At 47.7% G+C, this 27,388-nt stretch overlaps 1 protein-coding gene across 8 annotated transcripts in view; it reads right to left on the reverse strand.

Moving 5' to 3' along the window:
- UBR5 (ubiquitin protein ligase E3 component n-recognin 5) overlaps positions 1–27,388 on the reverse strand; it is a 1,605,594-nt gene that overhangs the window by 1,277,107 nt on the left and 301,099 nt on the right. For all 8 annotated transcript variants that reach the window (XM_069220579.1, XM_069220580.1, XM_069220578.1 and 5 more), the window contains one exon: positions 20,472–20,656. In XM_069220579.1, the coding sequence (XP_069076680.1) occupies positions 20,472–20,656 (185 nt within the window). The remainder of the gene's footprint in view (positions 1–20,471; positions 20,657–27,388) is intronic.

Here is a 27,388-nt window from a genome sequence, read left to right on the forward strand (position 1 = left end):
GGTCTATTGGGAAGATGGACTCCTGTACACTGAGGCCAGAGACCCCAAACCTGGTGCCACTAGGAGAGTGGTAGTGCCTCAGTTGTTCAGAGAGTTTATTCTGACCTTAGCCCATGATATTCCCCTTGCTGGGCATTTGGGACAAACCAAGACGTGGGAGAGGTTAGTCAACCACTTCTACTGGCCCAATATGTCCCAGAAGGTTAAGGAGTTTTGCCTCTCCTGCCCCACCTGTCAATCCAGTGGTAAGACAGGTGGGCACCCAAAGGCCCCCCTCATTCCACTTCCAGTGGTGGGGGTCCCCTTTGAAAGAGTGGGTGTGGACATAGTTGGTCCACTAGAACCTCCCACAGCCTCAGGAAATATGTACATCCTAGTAGTTGTGGATCATGCTACTAGGTATCCTGAAGCTATTCCCCTTAGGTCGACTACTGCCCCTGCAGTAGCCAAGGCCCTCATTGGTATCTTTACCAGAGTGGGTTTCCCTAAGGAGGTGGTGTCTGACAGAGGTACCAACTTCATGTCAGCATACCTAAAACACATGTGGAATGAGTGTGGAGTGACTTACAAATTCACTACACCATACCATCCACAAACTAATGGCTTAGTTGAGAGATTCAACAAGACATTAAAAGGCATGATCATGGGGCTCCCAGAAAAACTCAAAAGGAGATGGGATGTCCTCCTGCCATGTCTGCTTTTTGCTTACAGAGAGGTGCCACAGAAGGGAGTAGGATTCTCACCCTTTGAACTTCTGTTTGGCCACCCTGTAAGGGGACCACTTGCTCTTGTTAAAGAAGGCTGGGAGAGACCTCTTCATGAGCCTAAACAAGACATAGTGGACTATGTACTTGGCCTTCGCTCTAGAATGGCAGAGTACATGGAAAAGGCAACCAAAAACCTTGAGGCCAGCCAACAGCTCCAGAAGTTTTGGTATGACCAAAAGGCTGCACTGGTTGAGTTCCAACCAGGGCAGAAAGTCTGGGTTCTGGAGCCTGTGGCTCCCAGGGCACTCCAGTACAAATGGAGTGGCCCTTACCCAGTGCTAGAAAGGAAGAGTCAGGTCACCTACCTGGTGGACCTGGGCACAAGCAGGAGCCCCAAGAGGGTGATCCATGTGAACCGCCTTAAGCTCTTCCATGACAGGGCTGATGTAAATCTGTTGATGGTAACAGATGAGGATCAGGAGGCAGAGAGTGAACCTCTCCCTGATCTTCTGTCATCAGACCCAAAAGATGGCACAGTAGATGGAGTGATCTACTCAGACACCCTCTCTGGCCAACAGCAAGCTGATTGTAGGAGAGTCCTACAACAGTTTCCTGAACTCTTCTCCTTAACCCCTGGTCAGACACACCTGTGTACCCATGATGTGGACACAGGAGACAGCATGCCTGTCAAAAACAAAATCTTTAGACAGTCTGACCATGTTAAGGAAAGCATCAAGGTGGAAGTCCACAAGATGCTGGAATTGGGAGTCATTGAGCGCTCTGACAGCCCCTGGGCTAGCCCAGTGGTCTTAGTCCCCAAACCTCACACCAAAGATGGAAAGAAAGAGATGAGGTTTTGTGTGGACTACAGAGGGCTCAATTCTGTCACCAAGACAGATGCTCATCCAATTCCTAGAGCTGATGAGCTCATAGATAAATTAGGTGCTGCCAAATTCCTAAGTACCTTTGACTTGACAGCAGGGTACTGGCAAATAAAAATAGCACCTGGAGCAAAAGAGAAAACAGCATTCTCCACACCTGATGGGCATTATCAGTTTACTGTTATGCCCTTTGGTTTAAAGAATGCCCCTGCCACCTTCCAAAGGTTGGTGAATCAAGTCCTTGCTGGCTTGGAGTCCTTTAGCACAGCTTATCTTGATGATATTGCTGTCTTTAGCTCCACCTGGCAGGATCACCTGGTCCACCTGAAGAAGGTCTTGAAGGCTCTGCAATCTGCAGGCCTCTCTATCAAGGCATCCAAATGCCAGATAGGGCAGGGAACTGTGGTTTACTTGGGCCACCTTGTAGGTGGAGGCCAAGTTCAGCCACTCCAACCCAAGATCCAGACTATTCTGGACTGGGTAGCTCCAAAAACCCAGACTCAAGTCAGGGCATTCCTTGGCTTGACTGGGTATTACAGGAGGTTTGTGAAGGGATATGGATCCATTGTGACAGCCCTCACTGAACTCACCTCCAAGAAAATGCCCAAGAAAGTGAACTGGACTGTGGAATGCCAACAGGCCTTTGACACCCTGAAACAAGCAATGTGCTCAGCACCAGTTCTAAAAGCTCCAGATTATTCTAAGCAGTTCATTGTGCAGACTGATGCCTCTGAACATGGGATAGGGGCAGTTTTGTCCCAAACAAATGATGATGGTCTTGACCAGCCTGTTGCTTTCATTAGCAGGAGGTTACTCCCCAGGGAGCAGCGTTGGAGTGCCATTGAGAGGGAGGCCTTTGCTGTGGTTTGGTCCCTGAAGAAGCTGAGACCATACCTCTTTGGGACTCACTTCCTAGTTCAAACTGACCACAGACCTCTCAAATGGCTGATGCAAATGAAAGGTGAAAATCCTAAACTGTTGAGGTGGTCCATCTCCCTACAGGGAATGGACTTTATAGTGGAACACAGACCTGGGACTGCCCATGCCAATGCAGATGGCCTTTCCAGGTTCTTCCACTTAGAAAATGAAGACTCTCTTGGGAAAGGTTAGTCTCATCCTCTTTCGTTTGGGGGGGGGTTGTGTAAGGAAATGCCTCCTTGGCATGGTTGCCCCCTGACTTTTTGCCTTTGCTGATGCTATGTTTACAATTGAAAGTGTGCTGAGGCCTGCTAACCAGGCCCCAGCACCAGTGTTCTTTCCCTAACCTGTACTTTTGTATCCACAATTGGCAGACCCTGGCATCCAGATAAGTCCCTTGTAACTGGTACTTCTAGTACCAAGGGCCCTGATGCCAAGGAAGGTCTCTAAGGGCTGCAGCATGTCTTATGCCACCCTGGAGACCTCTCACTCAGCACAGACACACTGCTTGCCAGCTTGTGTGTGCTAGTGAGGACAAAACGAGTAAGTCGACATGGCACTCCCCTCAGGGTGCCATGCCAGCCTCTCACTGCCTATGCAGTATAGGTAAGACACCCCTCTAGCAGGCCTTACAGCCCTAAGGCAGGGTGCACTATACCATAGGTGAGGGTACCAGTGCCTGAGCATGGTACCCCTTCAGTGTCTAAACAAAACCTTAGACATTGTAAGTGCAGGGTAGCCATAAGAGTATATGGTCTGGGAGTCTGTCAAACACGAACTCCACAGCACCATAATGGCTACACTGAAAACTGGGAAGTTTGGTATCAAACTTCTCAGCACAATAAATGCACGCTGATGCCAGTGTACATTTTATTGCAAAATACACCCCAGAGGGCACCTTAGAGGTGCCCCCTGAAACTTAACCGACTGTCTGTGTAGGCTGACTAGTTCCAGCAGCCTGCCACACTAGAGACATGTTGCTGGCCCCATGGGGAGAGTGCCTTTGTCACTCTGAGGCCAGTAACAAAGCCTGCACTGGGTGGAGATGCTAACACCTCCCCCAGGCAGGAGCTGTAACACCTGGCGGTGAGCCTCAAAGGCTCACCCCTTTGTCACAGCCCAGCAGGGCACTCCAGCTTAGTGGAGTTGCCCGCCCCCTCCGGCGACGGCCCCCACTTTTGGCGGCAAGGCTGGAGGGAACAAAGAAAGCAACAAGGAGGAGTCACTGGCCAGTCAGGACAGCCCCTAAGGTGTCCTGAGCTGAAGTGACTAACTTTTAGAAATCCTCCATCTTGCAGATGGAGGATTCCCCCAATAGGGTTAGGATTGTGACCCCCTCCCCTTGGGAGGAGGCACAAAGAGGGTGTACCCACCCTCAGGGCTAGTAGCCATTGGCTACTAACCCCCCAGACCTAAACACGCCCTTAAATTTAGTATTTAAGGGCTACCCTGAACCCTAGAAAATTAGATTCCTGCAACTACAAGAAGAAGGACTGCCTAGCTGAAAACCCCTGCAGAGGAAGACCAGAAGACGACAACTGCCTTGGCTCCAGAAACTCACCGGCCTGTCTCCTGCCTTCCAAAGAACTCTGCTCCAGCGACGCCTTCCAAGGGACCAGCGACCTCTGAATCCTCTGAGGACTGCCCTGCTTCGAAAAAGACAAGAAACTCCCGAGGACAGCGGACCTGCTCCAAAAAGACTGCAACTTTGTTTCAAGGAGCAGCTTTAAAGACCCCTGCAACTCCCCGCAAGAAGCGTGAGACTTGCAACACTGCACCCGGCGACCCCGACTCGGCTGGTGGAGAACCAACACCTCAGGGAGGACCCCCGGACTACTCTACGACTGTGAGTACCAAAACCTGTCCCCCCTGAGCCCCCACAGCGCCGCCTGCAGAGGGAATCCCGAGGCTTCCCCTGACCGCGACTCTCTGAAACCTAAGTCCCGACGCCTGGAAAAGACCCTGCACCCGCAGCCCCCAGGACCTGAAGGACCGGACTTTCACTGGAGAAGTGACCCCCAGGAGTCCCTCTCCCTTGCCCAAGTGGAGGTTTCCCCAAGGAAGCCCCCCCTTGCCTGCCTGCAGCGCTGAAGAGATCCGTTGATCTCTCATAGACTAACATTGCGAACCCGACGCTTGTTTCTACACTGCACCCGGCCGCCCCCGCGCTGCTGAGGGTGAAATTTCTGTGTGGGCTTGTGTCCCCCCCGGTGCCCTACAAAACCCCCCTGGTCTGCCCTCCGAAGACGCGGGTACTTACCTGCAAGCAGACCGGAACCGGAGCACCCCCTTCTCTCCATTCTAGCCTATGCGTTTTGGGCACCACTTTGAACTCTGCACCTGACCGGCCCTGAGCTGCTGGTGTGGTGACTTTGGGGTTGCTCTGAACCCCCAACGGTGGGCTACCTTGGACCAAGAACTGAACCCTGTAAGTGTCTTACTTACCTGGTAAAACTAACAAAAACTTACCTCCCCCAGGAACTGTGAAAATTGCACTAAGTGTCCACTTTTAAAATAGCTATTTGTGAATAACTTGAAAAGTATACATGCAATTGAAATGATTCAAAGTTCCTAATGTACTTACCTGCAATACCTTTCAAACAAGATATTACATGTTAAATTTGAACCTGTGGTTCTTAAAATAAACTAAGAAAAGATATTTTTCTATACAAAACCTATTGGCTGGATTTGTCTCTGAGTGTGTGTACCTCATTTATTGTCTATGTGTATGTACAACAAATGCTTAACACTACTCCTTGGATAAGCCTACTGCTCGACCACACTACCACAAAATAGAGCATTAGTATTATCTATTTTTACCACTATTTTACCTCTAAGGGGAACCCTTGGACTCTGTGCATGCTATTCCTTACTTTGAAATAGCACATACAGAGCCAACTTCCTCCAGGAGGCATGAGGGAGCTTTTGCTAATCTCTGGGGCAAGGCAGTGCTGTCAGAACATCTTGTATATTTCCTGTGAATTAACATTATGAAGCTGGTGTTCTTAAATTTTAATGTAAAGCTGAAATGCATTTAGATTATCAAAGTATTCTTTCACTTAGCTCTCTTTATAATTCTCACTGTAAAATCTACCACTATACAACTCACGGACCTATTGACTGAGGAAGAAACGTAAAAAACATTTCTGTTCTGGATTTAATGGTTAGAAAACAAGAGGAAAACATGTTGCCATTAACATGACAAATAAAAGGATTTATGTTTTTCTTCTGTGAACCGATTTATATACTGTAAATACTGAAAACAGCCACACTTACTGATTTGTGCAGGCTTTTGATTTTTATTCAAATTTTATTGTGAATAAAGGCAACACCTTACATAACGTAAGACAGAACAAAGGACGGTCAACTGACGACACCTATTTGGTTCAAACCTCCATTATGGTGTTTAACGTTCTTAACAAATTACATCATCTTTGCTGCCAGGCAGCTAATGCATACTTAAGGAAATACAGGGAGTGCAGAATTATTAGGCAAGTTGTATTTTTGAGGATTAATTTTATTATTGAACAACAACCATGTTCTCAATGAACCCAAAACACTCATTAATATCAAAGCTGAATATTTTTGGAAGTAGTTTTTAGTTTGTTTTTAGTTTTAGCTATGTTAGGGGGATATCTGTGTGTGCAGGTGACTATTACTGTGCATAATTATTAGGCAACTTAACAAAAAAAAAATATATACCCATTTCAATTATTTATTATTACCAGTGAAACCAATATAACATCTCAACATTCACAAATATACATTTCTGACATTCAAAAACAAAACAAAAACAAATCAGTGACCAATATAGCCACCTTTCTTTGCAAGGACACTCAAAAGCCTGCCATCCATGGATTCTGTCAGTGTTTTGATCTGTTCACCATCAACATTGCGTGCAGCAGCAACCACAGCCTCCCAGACACTGTTCAGAGAGGTGTACTGTTTTCCCTCCTTGTAAATCTCACATTTGATGATGGACCACAGGTTCTCAATGGGGTTCAGATCAGGTGAACAAGGAGGCCATGTCATTAGATTTCCTTCTTTTATACCCTTTCTTGCCAGCCACGCTGTGGAGTACTTGGACGCGTGTGATGGAGCATTGTCCTGCATGAAAACCATGTTTTTCTTGAAGGATGCAGACTTCTTCCTGTACCACTGCTTGAAGAAGGTGTCTTCCAGGAAGTGCCAGTAGGACTGGGAGTTGAGCTTGACTCCATCCTCAACCCGAAAAGGCCCCACAAGCTCATCTTTGATGATACCAGCCCAAACCAGTACTCCACCTCCACCTTGCTGGCGTCTGAGTCGGACTGGAGCTCTCTGCCCTTTACCAATCCAGCCACGGGCCCATCCATCTGGCCCATCAAGACTCACTCTCATTTCATCAGTCCATAAAACCTTAGAAAAATCAGTCTTGAGATATTTCTTGGCCCAGTCTTGACGTTTCAGCTTGTGTGTCTTGTTCAGTGGTGGTCGTCTTTCAGCCTTTCTTACCTTGGCCATGTCTCTGAGTATTGCACACCTTGTGCTTTTGGGCACTCCAGTGATGTTGCAGCTCTGAAATATGGCCAAACTGGTGGCAAGTGGCATCGTGGCAGCTGCACGCTTGACTTTTCTCAGTTCATGGGCAGTTATTTTGCGCCTTGGTTTTTCCACACGCTTCTTACGACCCTGTTGACTATTTTGAATGAAGCGCTTGATTGTTCGATGATCACGCTTCAGAAGCTTTGCAATTTTAAGAGTGCTGCATCCCTCTGCAAGATATCTCACTATTTTTGACTTTTCTGAGCCTGTCAAGTCCTTCTTTTGACCCATTTTGCCAAAGGAAAGGAAGTTGCCTAATAATTATGCACACCTGATATAGGGTGTTGATGTCATTAGACCACACCCCTTCTCATTACAGAGATGCACATCACCTAATATGCTTAATTGGTAGTAGGCTTTCGAGCCTATACAGCTTGGAGTAAGACAACATGCATAAAGAGGATGATGTGGTCAAAATACTCATTTGCCTAATAATTCTGCACTCCCTGTAGATACAGCAATTCTACTTAGTTTGATGAGCCGCAGTCACATCTACATGGATCCATATACCATTTCTGGGGGTTTTAAAGCAACTTATATTCCCAGAGAGATAGCAGTTACAAAGAGATCACAATATAAAAAAAGACCTCTGCCCAGGCCAGAAGCCCACTGGATAATGGGCTGTGGCGTGCATATTGTGGGTGCACTGTAGCGGACACACCCAACTGGGACTGGTGCTGAGTTATAGGCTTCTACTGGTCAGTAGAAATGGCCATCACAGTTTAAGTGGTAATTTGCCAGACACTGTCCCATCTCAAAGTCCGGACTTCAGATGAATGGTGTAGGAAGTTGGCTCTGTATGCACTATTTCAAAGTAAGGAATAGTATGCACAGAGTCCAAGGGTTCCCCTTAGAGGTAAGATAGTGGCAAAAAGAGATAATACTAATGCTCTATTTTGTGGTAGTGAGGTCGAGCAGTAGGCTTATAAAAGGAGTGGTGTTAAGCATTTGTTGTACATACACACAGGCAATAAATGAGGAACACACACTGTAAGGAAATGCCTCCTTGGCATGGTTACCCCCTGACTTTTTGCCTTTGCTGATGCTATGTTTTGAATTGAAAGTGTGCTGAGGCCTGCTAACCAGGCCCCAGCACCAGTGTTCTTTCCCTAACCTGTACTTTTGTATCCACAATTGGCACACCCTGGCATCCAGGTAAGTCCCTTGTAACTGGTACCTCTGGTACCAAGGGCCCTGATGCCAGGGAAGGTCTCTAAGGGCTGCAGCATGTCTTATGCCACCCTGGAGACCCCTCACTCAGCACAGACACACTGCTTGCCAGCTTGTGTGTGCTGGTGAGAACAAAATGAGTAAGTCGACATGGCACTCCCCTCAGGGTGCCATGCCAGCCTCTCACTGCCTATGCAAGTATAGATAAGTCACCCCTCTAGCAGGCCTTACAGCCCTAAGGCAGGGTGCAATATACCATAGGTGAGGGCACCAGTGCATGAGCACTGTGCCCCTACAGTGTCTAAGCAAAACCTTAGACATTGTAAGTGCAGGGTAGCCATAAGAGTATATGGTCTGGGAGTCTGTTTTACACGAAATCCACAGCACCATAATGGCTACACTGAAAACAGGGAAGTTTGGTATCAAACCTCTCAGCACAATAAATGCACACTGATGCCAGTGTACATTTTATTGTAAAATACACCCCAGAGGGCACCTTAGAGGTGCCCCCTGAAACCTTACCCGACTATCTGTGTAGGCTGACTGGTTCCAGCAGCCTGCCACAACCGAGACATGTTGCTGGCCCCATGGGGAGCGTGCCTTTGTCACTCTGAGGCCAGTAACAAAGCCTGCACTGGGTGGAGTTGCTAACACCTCCCCCAGGCAGGAGCTGTCACACCTGGCGGTGAGCCTCAAAGGCTCACTCCTTTGTGCCAGCACCGCAGGACACTCCAGCTAGTGGAGTTGCCCGCCCCCTCCGGCCACGGCCCCCACTTTTGGCGGCAAGGCCGGAGAAAATTATGAGAACAACAAGGAGGAGTCACTGGCCAGTCAGGACAGCCCCTAAGGTGTCCTGAGCTGAAGTGACTAACTTTTAGAAATCCTCCATCTTGCAGATGGAGGATTCCCCAATAGGATTAGGGATGTGACCCCCTCCCCTTGGGAGGAGGCACAAAGAGGGTGTACCCACCCTCAGGGCTAGTAGCCATTGGCTACTAACCACCCCAGACCTAAACACGCCCTTAAATTTAGTATTTAAGGGCTTCCCTGAACCTAAAACTTTAGATTCCTGAAACTACAAGAAGAAGAGGACTGCTGAGCTGAAAAACCCCTGCAGAGGAAGAACAGAAGACACCAACTGCTTTGGCCCCAGACTTACCGGCCTGTCTCCTGCCTTCCAAAGAAACCTGCTCCAGCGACGCTTTCCAAGGGACCAGCAACCTCTGAATCCTCTGAGGACTGCCCTGCTTCAAGAAAGACACGAAACTCCTGAGGACAGCGGCACTGCTCCAAAAGAACTGCAACTTTGTTTCAAGGAGCAGATTTAAAGACCCCTGCAACTCCCCGCAAGAAGCGTGAGATTTGCAACACTGCACCCGGCGACCCCGACTCGACTGGTGGAGAACCAACACCTCAGGGAGGACCCTCCGGCGACTCCGAGACCGTGAGTAACCAAAGTTGTCCCCCCTGAGCCCCCACAGCGACGCCTGCAGAGGCAATCCCGAGGCTCCCCCTGACCGCGACTGCCTGAACTCCATTTCCCGACGGCTGGAAAAGACCCTGCACCCGCAGCCCCCAGCACCTAAAGGAACGGAACTCCTGTGTAGGAGTGACCCCCAGGAGGCCCTCTCCCTTGCCCAGGTGGTGGCTACCCCGAGGAGCCTCCCCCTTGCCTGCCTGTAACGCTGAAGAGATCCCTTGATCTCTCATTGAAAACCATTGAAAACCCGACGCGTGTTTGCACCCTGCACCCGGCCGCCCCCGCGCTGCTGAGGGTGTACTTTTTGTGCTGACTTGTGCCCCCCCCCCCCCCGGTGCCCTACAAAACCCCCCTGGTCTGCCCTCCGAAGACACGGGTACTTACCTGCTGGCAGACTGGAACCGGGGCACCCCCTTCTCTCCATTGAAGCCTATGTGTTTTGGGCACCTCTTTGACCTCTGCACCTGACCGGCCCTGAGCTGCTGGTGTGGTGACTTTGGGGTTGCTCTGAACCCCCAACGGTGGGCTACCTTGGACCAAAAACTGAAACCTGTAAGTGACTTACTTACCTGTGAAACCTAACAATACTTTACCTCCCCCAGGAACTGTGAAAATTGCACTGTGTCCACTTTTAAAACAGCTTATTTTGTTTTATGTAAAAAGTATACATGCTAATGTAATGATTCAAAGTTCCTAAAGTACTTACCTGCAATACCTTTCAAATGAGATATTACATGTAGAATTTTAACCTGTGGTTCTTAAAATAAACTAAGAAAATATATTTTTCTATAACAAAACCTATTGGCTGGATTTGTCTCGGAGTGTGTGTTCCTCATTTATTGCCTGTGTGTATGTACAACAAATGCTTAACACTACTCCTTTGATAAGCCTACTGCTCGACCACACTACCACAAAATAGAGCATTAGTATTATCTCTTTTTGCCACTATCTTACCTCTAAGGGGAACCCTTGGACTCTGTGCATATTATTCCTTACTTTGAAATAGTGCATACAGAGCCAACTTCCTACAATCAGGCAATCAGCTTTCCTTCCTTCTAAATGAACCCAAACTTACTTTCTTTCATCCATCCATCGTTCCTTCAATTCATCTGTACATCTAACCCTTTCATTCAAATCGACCAACCACACACCTCCATCCCCAAACCTAATTTTTTTTCCAACCAACCCAACCTTTTATCCAAACCACGCATCCTCCTACCCAAACCTTATATTCAGCCATCCAAGCACTGTTCCATTCAACAAAATCAAACCACCTTCTAGCTAACCAACTGTAGGAAGTTTGCTCTGTATATACTATCTCAAAGTAAGAGATAGTGTGTACCGAGTCCAAGGGTTCCCCTTAGAGGTTGATAGTGGCAAAAAGAGAATTCTAATGCTCTATTTTGTGGTAGTGTGGTCGAGCAGTAGGCTTATCAGAGAGTAGTGTTAAGCATTTTTTGTACACACAGGCAATAAATGAGGAACACACACTCAAAAACTTATCTCCAGGCCAATAGGTTTTATGAAGAAAAATATATTTTCTTAATTTTTAGAACCTCAAGATTTTAAGTATATACATAAAATGCAAGGCACTCCACACAGGTAAGTTAGGAACTTTGAATTAAAGCAATAACATATACAGTTTTTGTTAAAGTGGCAATAAGCTATTTTAAAAGTGGACACGCTGCAAAATTCAACAGTTCCTGGGGGAGGTAAGTAATGGTTAGATTGTGAGGTAAGTAAAACACTTGCAAGTCTCAGTTGAGCATAGGTAGCCCACAGTTGGGGGTTCAAGGCAACCTCAAAGTTACCACACCAGCAGCTCAGGGCCGGTCAGGTGCAGAGGTCAAAGAGGTGCCCAAAACACACAGGTGCCTATGGAGAACAGGGGTGCTCTGGTTCCAGTCTGCCAGCAGGTAAATACCCGCGTCCTCGGGGGACAGACCAGGAGGGTTTTGTAGACCACTGGGGGGGACACAAGTAGACACACAAAACACACCCTCAGCAGCACAGGGGCGGACGGGTGCAGTGTGCAAAGCAGGCTTGGGTTTTCTATTGGATTCAATGGAGGGATCAGGGGGTCACTAGCAGTGCAGGCAGAACACAGGGGGGCTTCTTGGGCCAGCCCCCACCTGGTGGTCACTCCTGCACTGAGGTTCGGTTCCTTCTGGTCCTGGGGTCTGCGGGTGCCGTGCTTGGTCCAGGCGTCGGGTCCCTTGTTAAACAGGCAGTCACGGTCAGGGGGGAGCCTCAGGATTCTCTCTGCAGAGATTGTTGTAGGGACCTGGGGGGGGGGGGGGGGGGGGGGGGGGGGGGAGGTCACGTCAGGCTACTCACGAGGTCGCAGTCGGCGGGGAGTCCTCCCTGTGGTGTTGGTTCTCTGGATCTCGAGCTGGGGGCGTCGGGTGCAGAGGGTGAAGTCTCATGCTTCCGGCAGGAAGACTGAGGTCTTTGAAAGTTGCAGAAAAGTTGCAAGATTGTTGCTGTTTGTTGAGCAGAGCCGCTGCTCACAGGAGTTTCTTGGTCCTTAGGTTCAGGGCAGTCCTCTCAGGCTTCAGAGGTCGCTGATATTTTTTGGTATTGTGTACATATATCTTGTGTATATTTGGCACCCTCATACTGAGGGTACTCACTGAGATACTTTTGGCATATTGTCATAAAAATAAAGTACCTTTATTTTTAGTATATTTGTGTATTGTGTTTTCTTACGATATTGTGCATATGACAGTGGTATAGTAGGAGCTTTGCATGTCTCCTAGTTCAGCCTAAGCTGCTCTGCTATAGCTACCATTTACCAGCCTAAGCTGCTAGAAACACCTCTTCTACACTAATAAGGGATAACTGGACCTGGTACAGAGTGTAAGTACCCCTTGGTACCCACTATAAGCCAGGCCAGCCTCCTACAGGCGGGCGTCTCCATTAGCTGGGATACCCAGTGGCGCCTTTGAGGCTCACCGCCAGTTCCTGCAGGGGTAGGTGAGAAGCACCTCCACCCAGTACAGGCTTTGTTTCTGGCCACAGAGTGACAAACGCACTCTCCCCATGTGGCGAGCAACTCGTCTGGTTGTGGCAGGCTGGCAGAAACGGGTCAGCCTAACACTAGAAGTTGGATTAGTATTTAGGGGGCATCTTTAAGACACACTCTGGGTGTATTTTACAATAAATTCTACATTGGCATCAGTGTGCATTTATTGTGCTGAGACATTTGATATCAAACTTCCCAGATTTCAGTGTAGCCATTATGGTACTGTGGAGTTCGTGTTTGACAAACTCCCAGACCATATACTCTTATGGCTACCCTGCACTTACAATGTCTAAGGTTTTGCTTAGACACTGTAGGGACATAGTGCTCATGCACATATGTGCTCAGCTGTGGTATAGTGCACCCTGCCTTAGGGCTGTAAGGCCTGCTAGAGGGGTGCTGCAATGATTGGCTGCTTGTGCAGCAGTCTTACCTGTGGCAGCAATCTTTTGGCTCTCCGTGTCTGGTGGAGGAGAGTCCCCTGTGGCCTGGTTATTGGCCCATTTGTGTGTAGTGATAGCCACAATAGAATTCGGCAGGATCTGTGATCTTTTGCTCAAGCTATTACCTGCTGACAAGATCTAGCATCCTCTGGCGGGGAGGGTTCTGGATCTGGATCTGTAGAAATCATGGGACCAGGGTCATTTCTCCCATGGATCTAGGTTCTGCTGTGTCCCACCCAAATCTCCCCGAGTGAATGAGGGGAACCCTGTGGTGTTAGATCTCCTGCAGAAGGAAAGGCAAGTGAATGAGGAGGGAAAGCGGGTGGACGTGAACGGGGTGGAGGTAGTGGAGTTGTTTTAGGAAGAGACGGAAGAAGTAAAGGCTTGTGAATAGTTGTGGTAGTCCTAGTCCTTAGTCAATTCAATTCAAAGGAGCTTTATTGCGGCTACAGGAGCCAAAAAAGCGCAAGCAGTAATAAATACAAATAAATACACAAAATGATGATTACAATAATAAATATAATGATAAAAGGGAGTAAAAGATAAGAAAAGATGGAATAAAAATGGAATAAAATGCACTCGCACAGGACAGTCTTAGTTGGAGTCTTTATACAGAAGGGATTTCCCTCTAACAAGCCAGCTAGCTCCGAGGAATTTGGCGACGGCGATCACTAGCGTTGGCCTAGTGTCTGAACTGAGGATTTGCAGGGCTAGCTCAGAGCTACGGACTCCCAGTAGTCTGCATGCCGGGGCCAGCCATTTCCTCTGAGGGGCGGTGTACGCGGGGCAGGCAAAAAGGACGTGAGGGAGATTCTCGACGGGGGCTTTGCAAGCTGGGCATGCGGTTGATTCGTTGTGTGAACAGCTGCTGGTGAGAAGTCTTAATGGGAGTGTTCCAATGCGGAGCTGGAAGTACAGTTTCCTTTCCCTTGGGGCCGTGATTAGGTCCCAAAAAGCTTCGTACTTGCATGACTCTTTTAGGTTGGCAAAGTCACAAGATAGTGTGGTGTGGAGTGCAGCCCTTGTGTCTTCGTAATTTGCCATTTGCCAATATAGTTTCTTTAGTTCGCTTTTCGAGGGGAAGACGGACGTGGTTGGTCTAGCCCGAGTGAGTACAGTGAACCCTTGATGCGTCGTAGCCATGGGATTGTGTGAAGATGGTCGGCTTTTAGAATGACTTGTAGAGCTTCAGTGAAGATGTCGAGCTCAGGGGTGGTCCAGAGACGCCACCAGTACAGCAGAGGTCGCAGGCGGGCTTTGTGTCCAATGCGTTTGATACCGAGGTCCTTAAAAAGGGGGGACAGTGGGGTGCTTTGCGGAAGGGACACAAGGTTTCTCAGGAAGTTATTTTCAGCGGCGGTTAAGTCTTGGGTTTTGGTATAGCCCCATAGTTCAGCCCCGTAAAGCGCTGAGGAGGCGGCCTGGGCTTCGTATAACTGTAATGCTGGGCGAATTTGTTTTGTGTGTGAGAGGTGAAAGTTTTTTAGTAGTACCCGTTTGTTTTAGTTTTAGAACTTGTTTTCCTATGTGTGGTTTCCAAGACATGTTGTCAGTGAATGTTATGCCCAGGTAGCTGAAAATGCCCACCTTCTCAAGTGTGGAGCCCTCTAAAGTAAACTTCCCTTTAAAAGATCTATGGGGATTGAGGGTCATTAGTTTTGTTTTCGAGGCATTGATTTCGAGTCCCTGTGATGAGCAGAATTTCTCGAAGCACGTAAGGAGTTTCCTTAGGCCGCTAGGGGTCTTGGATATCAGAAGAGTGTCATCGGCAAAGAGTAAGACTGGGATTTTTTGTGTGCCAAGTGAAGGTGCGTCAGCCTGCAATCTGAGGAGGGAGGGGACGATTTCATTGATATACAGGGAAAAGAGGGTCGGGGCAAGGACGCACCCTTGCCGCACACCCCTGGAAACGTGGATTTTATCAGTTAGTTGGCCCTTGTTGCCCCACCTGACTCGTGCGTAGTTGCCATCGTGGAGTCGTATCAGTATGGCAAGAATGTGCTCCGGGATTCCCATCTGAGAGAGAGTGTCCCATAGTTTGTTGCGAGGTACTAGGTCAAAAGCAGATTTGAGGGCCACAAAAGCTACATAAAGGCTGCCTTTACCAATGAGCACTGTTTTCCAATATAATAATAGGAATCTGAGGACTGGATCAGTGGTGGAAATTTTCTTCCGGAAACCGGCTTGGAGGGGGCTAAGGATATCATGTTCAGTCATCCATTCTTTGATCTTTCCTAGGAGGCAGTGGCAGAAGACTTTTGGGACACAGTCAATTAAGCTAATAGGTCTATAGTTGCAGGGAAGTGATCTGTCGCCCTTTTTAAAGATTGGAATAACAATAGCTACTTTCCAGGACTCGGGAACTGGCACCCCAGATGCTATTGCGTTTGCTATAATGGTGAGGTATCTTGACCAGGATGCTAGGTCTGTTGAGAACAGGTCTGCTGGGACGCAGTCTGATCCAGGGGCCCTGCCGCGTTTTAAGGTGCTTAGGGAATAGGTTATGTCACTTAGGGAGAACAGGGGTGCTGCGGTGGTGGGTGATAATGAGGGATATAGGTGGGGGCCCATGCAAACAGGAATGGGGCTATCATGGTCAGGGGAGTACACGCTACTAAAGTGAACTACCCAGTCTTTCGGGGCAATATTGGTTGCGATGTCCAAACCACTGGTTTCTGGGCCTCGCGCTGCCAGGGACCAGAACAGACTATGGTTCCTCTCGCGCACAGACTCATTGAGTGCTGTCCACCATTTATTATCTATATTGGCTTTGCGTATTGCAGATTTATAGGACTTCCTAGCTACGCGGATGGCGGTGGGGTCCTTGGATTTAATGGCTTGAACTAAGCACTTGTTTAGGGACCGACACGTTTTGTTGAACCAGCAGTGCCTACCTATGTGTCGTTTGTTCTCATGGGCTGGGGGTACTGAAAAATGAGCTGCGATATCCCTGAAACAGGAGGTGTGGATTAAGCTTATTTCCTGGTAGGGAATTGCAGGACCTGCCTCTAGGTCCAGTAGTGTGGATTTTAGGGTGTTATTAGCAGCGTTGATGAGTGCAGGCCGAGCCACGACCTTGTCCCATTTTAAGTGTCGTTTATTGTTGGCCAGGCTAATACCCTCGGGTGCTACTGCTGGGGAGTTAAACGTGGATGGGAGATTACCTAGAGCTAATGTGTGGGCAGAGAGAGGGTTGTGATCGCTTTCAGTCCTTTCAATGATCGTCATGTCGATGACTAAGGGCCATAGTCTTATGTCGAATAGACAGTAGTCGATTCTGCTGGTGTGATTGGTTTTGTTGAACGTGTGACAGCCATTGGTGTCTGATTTGGTTCTGCCATTTAACGCCCTGAGCACAAACTCCATGGTCAGTGATTTGACCTGGACAGCAAACTGCGTCCATCTCTTGATGGGTGGGATTGACAGGGCAGGGATAGACCAGGCTTGATCCTCCTCGTTAGTGGACCTGAGATTGTCCCAGTCAAGGGGTTCGAATGTGACGTTGAAGTCCCCTGCCACAATGGTTTTATGATGGCGGGGATAGTTTTGTAAGAGGGCTACGAGGGCGCAGAGGGTTTTGGAGACTTGACTCCCCCTGACCCCTCGAGTGTAGATGTTAAAGATGTTCACCACAGAGTCAGGCCCAAAGGATAAACGAAGGCCTAATAGGTCGGGAGAGTCGGTAGGTAGCTGTGATATATGGCAGCTAAGTGATGTTTTGATCCAGATGGTCAGACCCCCTGAGGGCCTGCCTCTCGTACTGGCCACAGCGGGGATGTGGAAGTTTGAATAGCCTGTTCGAAAAAGTGGGTCGAGTGACCATGTCTCTTGGAGAAGACATATGTCATGTTCGTCAATAAAGGAGGAGAAGGCTGGAAGGGGGAGAATAGATTTCAAACCAGCCACGTTCCACAAGACAAGTCGTACCCCAGTCAGTGGATGAACTATCCTATCTAAATGCCTGGGGTTTGTATGGTTGGCTGTCGAAGGTTGATCTGGCAGATGTGGTTGAGTGGGAAGAAGTGGGTCAATACCAATGTTTACCCGTGGGGCCTGAGGTGATTGGTGATATTCCTCTATTGGAACTGACCTGGTCCTGATCCAGGAGGTGCTTGCAGGCCTAGCCAGCAGCACTTGGTTTGGTGGGCAATGCGCCTGCAAGATGAAAGGTGCATCGTTGTCATGTTTGCTCAGTGGACTGACGGTGGTCTTGGTATCATGGATAGGGGAGAGAATACAAGGACAGACAGTGGTGGGGTTTAAGGCAGACCTGGGGGTGATAGATGTTAGAGGGTTGCAAGGTTTGCCAGCATAGATTTTAGGTGAGGCTGTAAGTCAATCATTTTTGCCATGAGTGGATAAAGTTTCTGCTGGGTGGTAACTCGGGCACTCCTCGTGGTGCGTAGGTGGCCTGGGGTATTTAAACTGGATGCGTGAGTGTGCTGGTGGGCTTGTTCTTGCCTCTAGGGCCACCAAATTGTTCACCATGGTCCCGTCCTTGAGTGTCAGTTTTAGGATGTCAAAATGTGTTCCCAGGTCTGGCCGTCGTACTACATTAAGTAAGTCCTCGCGTATTATGGAGCGGCATCCTCTGACATGGCGAATCCAATGGATTGCCTTGTTTTTGATAGAGTCTGCCCCTTCCTTGTGTGTCGATGTGGTTAACTTGGGAACGTTAACCATTAGAACTATATTACCTGAATGGGACCCATCAGTGGCAGGATGTGCAAAGTTTTTTGAGGCAGTGTTGCTTGTGGGTTTGGGGGTTTTGTGGTGGACGTCTAGTGAATTTCCTATGCCTGAATTGTGAAAGAAGGGTGTCTGGTATGAGTTTGTGGTCTTATCTCCGATAGGGAGGGGGCCGACATGGCTGGAAGCTGAGAAGTTGGGCAGGTTTGTTGTAATGCCTGATAGGGTTGGGTTTTGGGCAAGGTTCGTGGTGGCCGTGTTATTTGCGTGAGTTAGCTGTTTTACTATTACAATTAAGGATTTAACCATAAGCTTGAGTTCTATGACTTCTTTTTTTAGATCTTGTATGCATTCAATATGCTGTGGGGTTATGTGAGGAAAATGCATGTTTGTGGCTGCTGGCCCATCTGCCAGGGTGCCTGGATTGATGTCATCGTATGATTCGGGGGTGTTGATTAAGGGATTAAAGCGGTTACTGAGCTGGATGAAATCGTTGGTGCCCAGTGGTAGGTCTTCTACTAGAGAAGGGGCGGTATGGGTGATCACATTCCTGCTCTCGCCCTGCACTGTAGTGTCAGTGACTTGTTGTCCATGTTTCACGAAAATCTCCGCGATTTTCATAGGACCATCCTTCCTGTTGATTGGGGAGGGCTCCCCCCCAGTTTCAATAGAATTATTTCCCTGGGGGCTAGTTAATATTCCATTGCATTCACCTAGGAGAGAGTCGATTCTGTCCATGACGCAATTGCTAGCAGCATGCTTATGTCTTTTTCGCTTGGCTTTTAGCACAACCCCGGCCCCAGCCTCTATTGCTTTCCTTTTGCCCATCTGGAGTGGAAGTTAGTGCAAGGTTGAACTATAAGGTGTCAGATTAAGTAGAGCAGCTTACTGGGGGCACAGTGTTGGCAATAGCAAATGGGGCTAAGTCAAATGAGGCCTACTTGGGTGGTAAATGTCAGGGGGGTGGCCCAGCCCAGCCTCTGTCCGGGCAGCAGGAGCGCTACGTGAAGGTTAAAGGGCTCCTGCCCAATGAGAAGAGTCTAGCGTGTCCCGAGTGGCGGGAGCGCTGCATGAAGTTTAAAGGGCTCCTGCCCAATGAGAAGAGTCTAGCGTGTCCCGAGTGGCGGGAGCGCTACGTGAAGTTTAAAGGGCTCCTGCCCAATGAGAAGAGTCTAGTGTGTCCTTAGTCTTATTTGGAGGTGGGGAAGTATCCAGAGCCTCCTTAAAGGATAGTTTTCTCTTCAAGGCGGGGGGGGGGGGTCGATAGAATAATGGGCCTAGTATCCAACTGTCCATGGTCTCCAAAATAGGTTCAACAGGAGATGGTGTGGACTAAGATTGCCTAGAGTCTTTCAGCTCCGAAGAGATTGAATCCCTGTTTTGACACCAAGGTTTTCAGTCAGTGCGGTAGTGAAGCTTGTTTAGATCAGTGCTGAAGTTCGGATGAAAATAGCAACAATATCTCAGGCTGAAGATGTTGACGCTGATGCCGAAGACAGTGTCTTGGCCATGGCAATTTTCAGTGCCAAGCCAGAGGGCGGGGCATCCAAGCCTTGGAAAGGGGCTTTCTGCAGTGTTAGAGGGGGCAGGAGGGGCCACGGTACTCACAGGTTGTGCTGGTGTAATCTCTCTGCTTCCGATATCCGACTGCATGTCTGAGTCCTGGATGGTGAAGGCCTCCTCCTGTTCCTGCTCCTCCTGAGCATGCTCCTCATTGAAGATGTCCAGACTGTCTTCAGAAGTCTTGTAAATCATCTCCAGTCGAGGAGCTCTTTGGCCCTGAAGGGTCTTTTTCGATCTGAAGGATCTACAGGTGTCACAGGTGACTTCTTGATGGTTGGGGGAGAGGAACAGGTTACACACCAGATGCTGGTTGGTGTGCAGTGATTGTTGGTGGCACCGAGGAAAGAAGCAAAACGGCATCCGTTCCATCAGCACAACACAGCATACTGGTCGGTGCCACGTGTTGAGGTAGGCCGAACGGGTGAGAGAGCCCTGGAGGGTGTGCGGTTGGGTTCTCAGACTGACAGAGTGAGACGGGCGCAAAAATGTGAGAAAAACACTATCGTGAACAATACCATTGATGGAGCAAAAGACTGAAAGAAAGGTTTTGAAACCAGAGTGAGGGGAAAACTGAGCAAAGAGACATACGACTGAACCCAACAGTGGAGAGAAAATCTAACATAGAAGTCGATGACCATGTGCAGTATCACCGAAAAGGAGATCCTGTAACTCGAAAATGCTTCTTCAAAGAAAAACAACCTGCAACACACTGAACCCAACACTAGATGGCAGGAGTATGTAGAGCAGGTGTATCTACAGCCACACAAGCCATCCAACATAAAGTTTACATATTGTGCACATATGCTATTTTAACTTTAATTCTCAAACGTACAGCTGAGTGGTGGAAAAGTAAAGACATTCAATTTAAGGATTCAAACAAAGCACGCTATCTTAATTTCTACACAACTGTAATATCAAACATTAGGCGTTTGTGCTAAACCAAGTTTTTTTAAAACTGCTCTTTTGTGATAAAAAAAAACACCTTGACACAAGTATTCATTACTTCAGACCTACTTGATTTCTGTAGTCTTGTTGACTTTTTCCATGCTTTTTAAGCTCTCGGGAGAACGAAGCTGAAATCTGCAGCTGTCATTCATGTTCCAAACTGATTCCATCAAGACACCAACTTTAGGAATTCCAGCACTGACTGAAAACGCAACTGCTCCAGCATGATAAAGTGGATTATTTCGAAGGCACACCTGTCAAATGAAAATAGTTGATATGCTAAAATTAGAAACTGACGTGCTACTAGAATTCATTACAGTGGTAACTGCCATTATGTGAGCTAGAATTTAGCTAAAAACTACAGGCAACTCATACCTGTTCTGATAAACAAAATGCACTTTCTTTCAATAAAACAACAAATAGAATATTAATTCTTGTTAATATAAAAAACTAAACCCACTCAATTGGGCAGAAGTGGGTGTCGCCTTCTAGAGCCTCCTTAATAAAAAAAAAAAGGTTACATATCTATGATAACCGGTTTACCCTTTGTAGTGTTGTACACTCATGCCGTGACATTCCTGCAATCTAGTGCACTCTGCAAGCGTTGTTTTCAAAGAGGTCTGTTTCACGCTGACTTGTGATACCTCTCAGATAGCCACAATGCACCGGAATATAGAGTGTATCTTATATTGTGTTTTTCCTCTACATGAAAGGGTGTGTAGGTTTAGAGATTAATTCTGATAGATGAGTATATATATCTAGTAAGATAGTGACGGTCATACATCAAGCCCTAAGCTTCACTGCAGGGACGTAGAAAGGCGAATGTCAATCTACAGCAATACAAGCTGCAAACAGAATGCTACAGGTACGTAAATCTTTCAGTTTGCAGCATGTGCTGCACAGCCTGTATAGCTGTACTCATCTCACTAAAACTGTTGTAAGCAGCAACAGAACACGTTTGCAGCAAGGTTTTAGGTATAATTTGACTGACTTATGCTGATTGTCAGGTATAAATGTCCACCAAGTAATGCTTAGTGAATGTGTGCAACAGCTTAACAGATGTCTCAAGTGGAATGTTGGCTACAAAAGCAACAGTGGCTCCCCCTTTTTGCCAGCTGAATGTGCTCCGAAACAGAATGTAGTGTGCCTTTGGCTTTAGCACATCAAACCTGAATGCCTTTGAAAATCCATGCGGTAAGGCACACTGTGCAGCTAGGTATTCCCAAGCAAGACTGGCAAAAAAACGCTTCCTTTTTTATTATGATTAGTGTAGTGCATAAGAAACCTTAGTGTGTTTAAGACCCATGCCACAACAGACACCGGATGAGGGTAAAAGGTGGTAAATCAAACAATTCAAATGGACAGTCGGGACAGGGTTTGGTAAAAGGAGGATGTCTCAGGACAGCCTATTTTATGTGCACCTGGATAAATGGCTCATCAACAGTTAAAGCATGCACTACACTTTCCCTACAGAGAGAAATTATTACAACGAGGAAGGTCACATTCCAGGAAAGCATTTACATTGGACTAGATAGAGTGTATTGGCTCAAACGGTGTCCCGTAAGACGCCTAAGGACAATGGTAAGTCCTATGCTAAAGTTCTACAAAAGGACTGGTAGCATTCTTGGAGGACAGTCTTTTGTAAGCCTTCCATTAAGGTTTTAACAGTCATTTTGAAACTGGCTGGTGCTCCCTATGTTGTAGGTAAACAGCTGCTGTAGGCAGGTGTACACTTATCAAAGAGTAGGCTAGCCCTGGTTTTAGGTGGAGCAGTAACAAGTCTTATACTGCAGCCTCTAAGAACCATTTGTGTAGACTGTTACAGTAATGGACACATCTGTTCTATTTTGCTACATAATATGCCCACATAGTGGACTTCCTTAAGAATTTGCATGCTCTCTTACCGGAGTTGTAGATAAACAAGCTATAAGACTTCAGGTGCCAAATTACAAGATTCAGCACCCTCAGCAGCTGACCTTGATCAATGTCATCGCTGTCGAGGGCAGGGAGGATTTCTGAAGAATGCTTAGCTCATTTCCCTCCGACTTTGTATAGAATGAGTGGAAGTGTGGCACAAGCGTAACTAAAAGGTTACTTAACAGCATCACTAGTTTTACAGCTTGAAGAATTTTCTTCATTCGCATGCTGTGCATTATTCTGTCATTTAGTGGTTGGGTAGAGTGGATGTCTGACACTTTATTTAGGAACCATTTGGTGCTTGTCTATCACTCTCCTGATCTCATATGCCCACCCTTAAGGACTCTGTTCATAGCTGTCATCTTCAGATTCTTTTTTGCCTAGTGACTTGGCTCTTCACCTTAGCTCACATTGGCTCTCTCATATTTTTGTTTTACTGCTTGTCTCACACTTTTCCCTTATCCCGGTTTGTGTTTGCTCACCTCATTTTCTGGGGAGATAGATAGATGGGTGGGTCACATGTTAATCCTGAAAATTCTTAAAGCTACAAAATTGTTCCTACAGGTACGTAACCATCATTCTATAGCATGAATCTTTTCAGTATTCATGTGAGCATTGACGTTGTAGAAATATTTCTGTTCATTGAAGTGGATCGGATTGAAATTAGCTTGACCTTGCAAACAAAAGCTTTAGTACCTTATTTGCCACTTATGATTCTCTATTATTGTGGATAGAGACACAGTAGTGCTCTGAAAATGTGTGGACTGAGGACCGGGTACCTGCCATCCGTATATCACTTACTGCATGTCAAGTTTTGTTTTCACTTTTAGCTGCACTAAGACACACAGACTGCAACGGTAGTCTGCATGTGCTATGCCAGGGGCCCCTGAGGGTGGCACAATACATGTTGTAGCCCTTGAGGACCCTCTTTAGTACTCATGGCCTCGGTACCAGGGGTAAAACTTACTAGGGACTTACAGGTGGTGCAAAGGTATTGCCAATTGGGAAACAACTGTACAGTTTTAGGGAAAGAGATCAGGCACTGGGGACTTGGTCAGCAGGAACCCAGTGCAGAGTGTGTGTGTGTGTGTGTGTGTGTGTGTGTGTGTGTGTGTGTGTGTGTGTGTGTGTGTGTGTGTGTGAGAGAGAGTGTGTGTGTGAGAGAGAGTGTGTGTGTGAGAGAGAGTGAGTGAGTGTGTGTGAGAGAAAGTGTGTGTGTGAGAGAGAGTGTGTGTGTGAGAGAGAGTGTGTGTGTGAGAGAGAGAGTGTGTGTGAGAGAGAGAGTGTGTGTGTGTGAGAGAGAGTGTGTGTGTGAGAGAGAGTGTGTGTGTGAGAGAGAGTGTGTGAGAGAGAGAGTGAGAGAGTGTGTGTGTGTGTGTGTGTGTGTGTGAGAGAGAGAGAGAGAGAGAGAGAGAGAGAGAGAGAGTGTGTGTGAGAGAGAGAGAGAGAGAGAGTGTGTGTGTGTGTGTGTGTGTGTGTGTGTGTGTGTGTGTGTGTGTGTGTGTGTGTGTGTGAGAGAGAGAGAGAGAGAGAGAGAGAGAGAGAGTGTGTGTGTGTGTGTGTGTGTGTGTGTGTGTGTGTGTGTGAGTGTGAGTGTGTGTGAGTGTGTGTGTGAGAGAGTGTGTGTGTGTGTGTGAGAGAGTGTTTGTGTGTGAGAGTGTGTGTGTGTGTGTGTAAGGAAATGCCTCCTTGGCATGGTTGCCCCCTGACTTTTTGCCTTTGCTGATGCTATGTTTACAATTGAAAGTGTGCTGAGGCCTGCTAACCAGGCCCCAGCACCAGTGTTCTTTCCCTAACCTGTACTTTTGTATCCACAATTGGCAGACCCTGGCATCCAGATAAGTCCCTTGTAACTGGTACTTCTAGTACCAAGGGCCCTGATGCCAAGGAAGGTCTCTAAGGGCTGCAGCATGTCTTATGCCACCCTGGAGACCTCTCACTCAGCACAGACACCCTGCTTGCCAGCTTGTGTGTGCTAGTGAGGACAAAACGAGTAAGTCGACATGGCACTCCCCTCAGGGTGCCATGCCAGCCTCTCACTGCCTTTGCAGTATAGGTAAGACACCCCTCTAGCAGGCCTTACAGCCCTAAGGCAGGGTGCACTATACCATAGGTGAGGGTACCAGTGCATGAGCATGGTACCCCTACAGTGTCTAAACAAAACCTTAGACATTGTAAGTGCAGGGTAGCCATAAGAGTATATGGTCTGGGAGTGTGTCAAACACGAACTCCACAGCACCATAATGGCTACACTGAAAACTGGGAAGTTTGGTATCAAACTTCTCAGCACAATAAATGCACACTGATGCCAGTGTACATTTTATTGCAAAATACACCCCAGAGGGCACCTTAGAGGTGCCCCCTGAAACTTAACCGACTGTCTGTGTAGGCTGACTAGTTCCAGCAGCCTGCCACACTAGAGACATGTTGCTGGCCCCATGGGGAGAGTGCCTTTGTCACTCTGAGGCCAGTAACAAAGCCTGCACTGGGTGGAGATGCTAACACCTCCCCCAGGCAGGAGCTGTGACACCTGGCGGTGAGCCTCAAAGGCTCACCCCTTTGTCACAGCCCAGCAGGGCACTCCAGCTTAGTGGAGTTGCCCGCCCCCTCCGGCCACGGCCCCCACTTTTGGCGGCAAGGCTGGAGGGAACAAAGAAAGCAACAAGGAGGAGTCACTGGCCAGTCAGGACAGCCCCTAAGGTGTCCTGAGCTGAGGTGACTAACTTTTAGAAATCCTCCATCTTACAGATGGAGGATTCCCCCAATAGGGTTAGGATTGTGACCCCCTCCCCTTGGGGGGAGGCACAAAGAGGGTGTACCCACCCTCAGGGCTAGTAGCCATTGGCTACTAACCCCCCAGACCTAAACACGCCCTTAAATTTAGTATTTAAGGGCTACCCTGAACCCTAGAAAATTAGATTCCTGCAAACTACAAGAAGAAGGACTGCCTAGCTGAAAACCCCTGCAGAGGAAGACCAGAAGACGACAACTGCCTTGGCTCCAGAAACTCACCGGCCTGTCTCCTGCCTTCCAAAGAACTCTGCTCCAGCGACGCCTTCCAAGGGACCAGCGACCTCTGAATCCTCTGAGGACTGCCCTGCTTCGAAAAAGACAAGAAACTCCCGAGGACAGCGGACCTGCTCCAAAAAGACTGCAACTTTGTTTCAAGGAGCAGCTTTAAAGACCCTGCAATCTCCCCGCAAGAAGCGTGAGACTTGCAACACTGCACCCGGCGACCCCGACTCGGCTGGTGGAGAACCAACACCTCAGGGAGGACCCCCGGACTACTCTACGACTGTGAGTACCAAAACCTGTCCCCCCTGAGCCCCCACAGCGCCGCCTGCAGAGGGAATCCCGAGGCTTCCCCTGACCGCGACTCTTTGAAACCTCAGTCCCGACGCCTGGAAAAGACCCTGCACCCGCAGCCCCCAGGACCTTAAGGACCGGACTTTCACTGGAGAAGTGACCCCCAGGAGTCCCTCTCCCTTGCCCAAGTGGAGGTTTCCCCGAGGAAGCCCCCCCTTGCCTGCCTGCAGCGCTGAAGAGATCCGTTGATCTCTCATAGACTAACATTGAAAACCCGACGCTTGTTTCTACACTGCACCCGGCCGCCCCCGCGCTGCTGAGGGTGAAATTTCTGTGTGGGCTTGTGTCCCCCCCCCGGTGCCCTACAAAACCCCCCTGGTCTGCCCTCCGAAGACGCGGATACTTACCTGCAAGCAGACCGGAACCGGGGCACCCCCTTCTCTCCATTCTAGCCTATGCGTTTTGGGCACCACTTTGAACTCTGCACCTGACCGGCCCTGAGCTGCTGGTGTGGTGACTTTGGGGTTGCTCTGAACCCCCAACGGTGGGCTACCTTGGACCAAGAACTGAACCCTGTAAGTGTCTTACTTACCTGGTAAAACTAACAAAAACTTACCTCCCCCAGGAACTGTGAAAATTGCACTAAGTGTCCACTTTTAAAGTAGCTATTTGTCAATAACTTGAAAAGTATACATGCAATTGAAATGATTCAAAGTTCCTAATGTACTTACCTGCAATACCTTTCAAACAAGATATTACATGTTAAATTTGAACCTGTGGTTCTTAAAATAAACTAAGAAAAGATATATTTCTATAACAAAACCTATTGGCTGGATTTGTCTCTGAGTGTGTGTACCTCATTTATTGTCTATGTGTATGTACAACAAATGCTTAACACTACTCCTTGGATAAGCCTACTGCTCGACCACACTACCACAAAATAGAGCATTAGTATTATCTCTTTTTACCACTATTTTACCTCTAAGGGGAACCCTTGGACTCTGTGCATGCTATTCCTTACTTTGAAATAGCACATACAGAGCCAACTTCCTACAGTGTGTGTGAGAGAGTGTGTGTGTGTGTGTGTGAGAGAGTGTGTGTGTGAGAGAGAGAGTGTGTGTGTGTGTGTGAGAGAGAGTGTGTGTGTGTGTGTGAGAGAGAGTGTGTGTGTGTGTGTGTGAGAGAGAGTGTGTGTGTGTGAGAGAGAGAGTGTGTGTGAGAGAGAGTGTGTGTGAGAGAGAGAGAGTGTGTGTGTGAGAGAGAGTGTGTGAGAGAGAGTGTGTGAGAGAGAGTGTGTGAGAGAGAGTGTGTGAGAGAGAGTGTGTGAGAGAGAGTGTGTGAGAGAGAGTGTGTGAGAGAGAGTGTGTGAGAGTGAGTGAAGGAAGTTGGCTCTGTATGTGCTATTTCAAAGTAAGGAATAGCATGCACAGAGTCCAAGGGTTCCCCTTAGAGGTAAAATAGTGGTAAAAATAGATAATACTAATGCTCTATTTTGTGGTAGTGTGGTCGAGCAGTAGGCTTATCCAAGAAGTAGTGTTAAGCATTTGTTGTACATACACAGACAATAAATGAGGTACACACACTCAGAGACAAATCCAGCCAATAGGTTTTGTTATAGAAAAATATCTTTTCTTAGTTTATTTTGAGAACCACAGGTTCAAATTTAACATGTAATATCTTGTTTGAAAGGTATTGCAGGTAAGTACATTAGGAACTTTGAATTATTTCAATTGCATGTATACTTTTCAAGTTATTCACAAATA

Source organism: Pleurodeles waltl, chromosome 2_2 (assembly GCF_031143425.1).
Source record: "Pleurodeles waltl isolate 20211129_DDA chromosome 2_2, aPleWal1.hap1.20221129, whole genome shotgun sequence".
Classification (NCBI taxonomy): Eukaryota; Metazoa; Chordata; class Amphibia; order Caudata; family Salamandridae; genus Pleurodeles; species Pleurodeles waltl.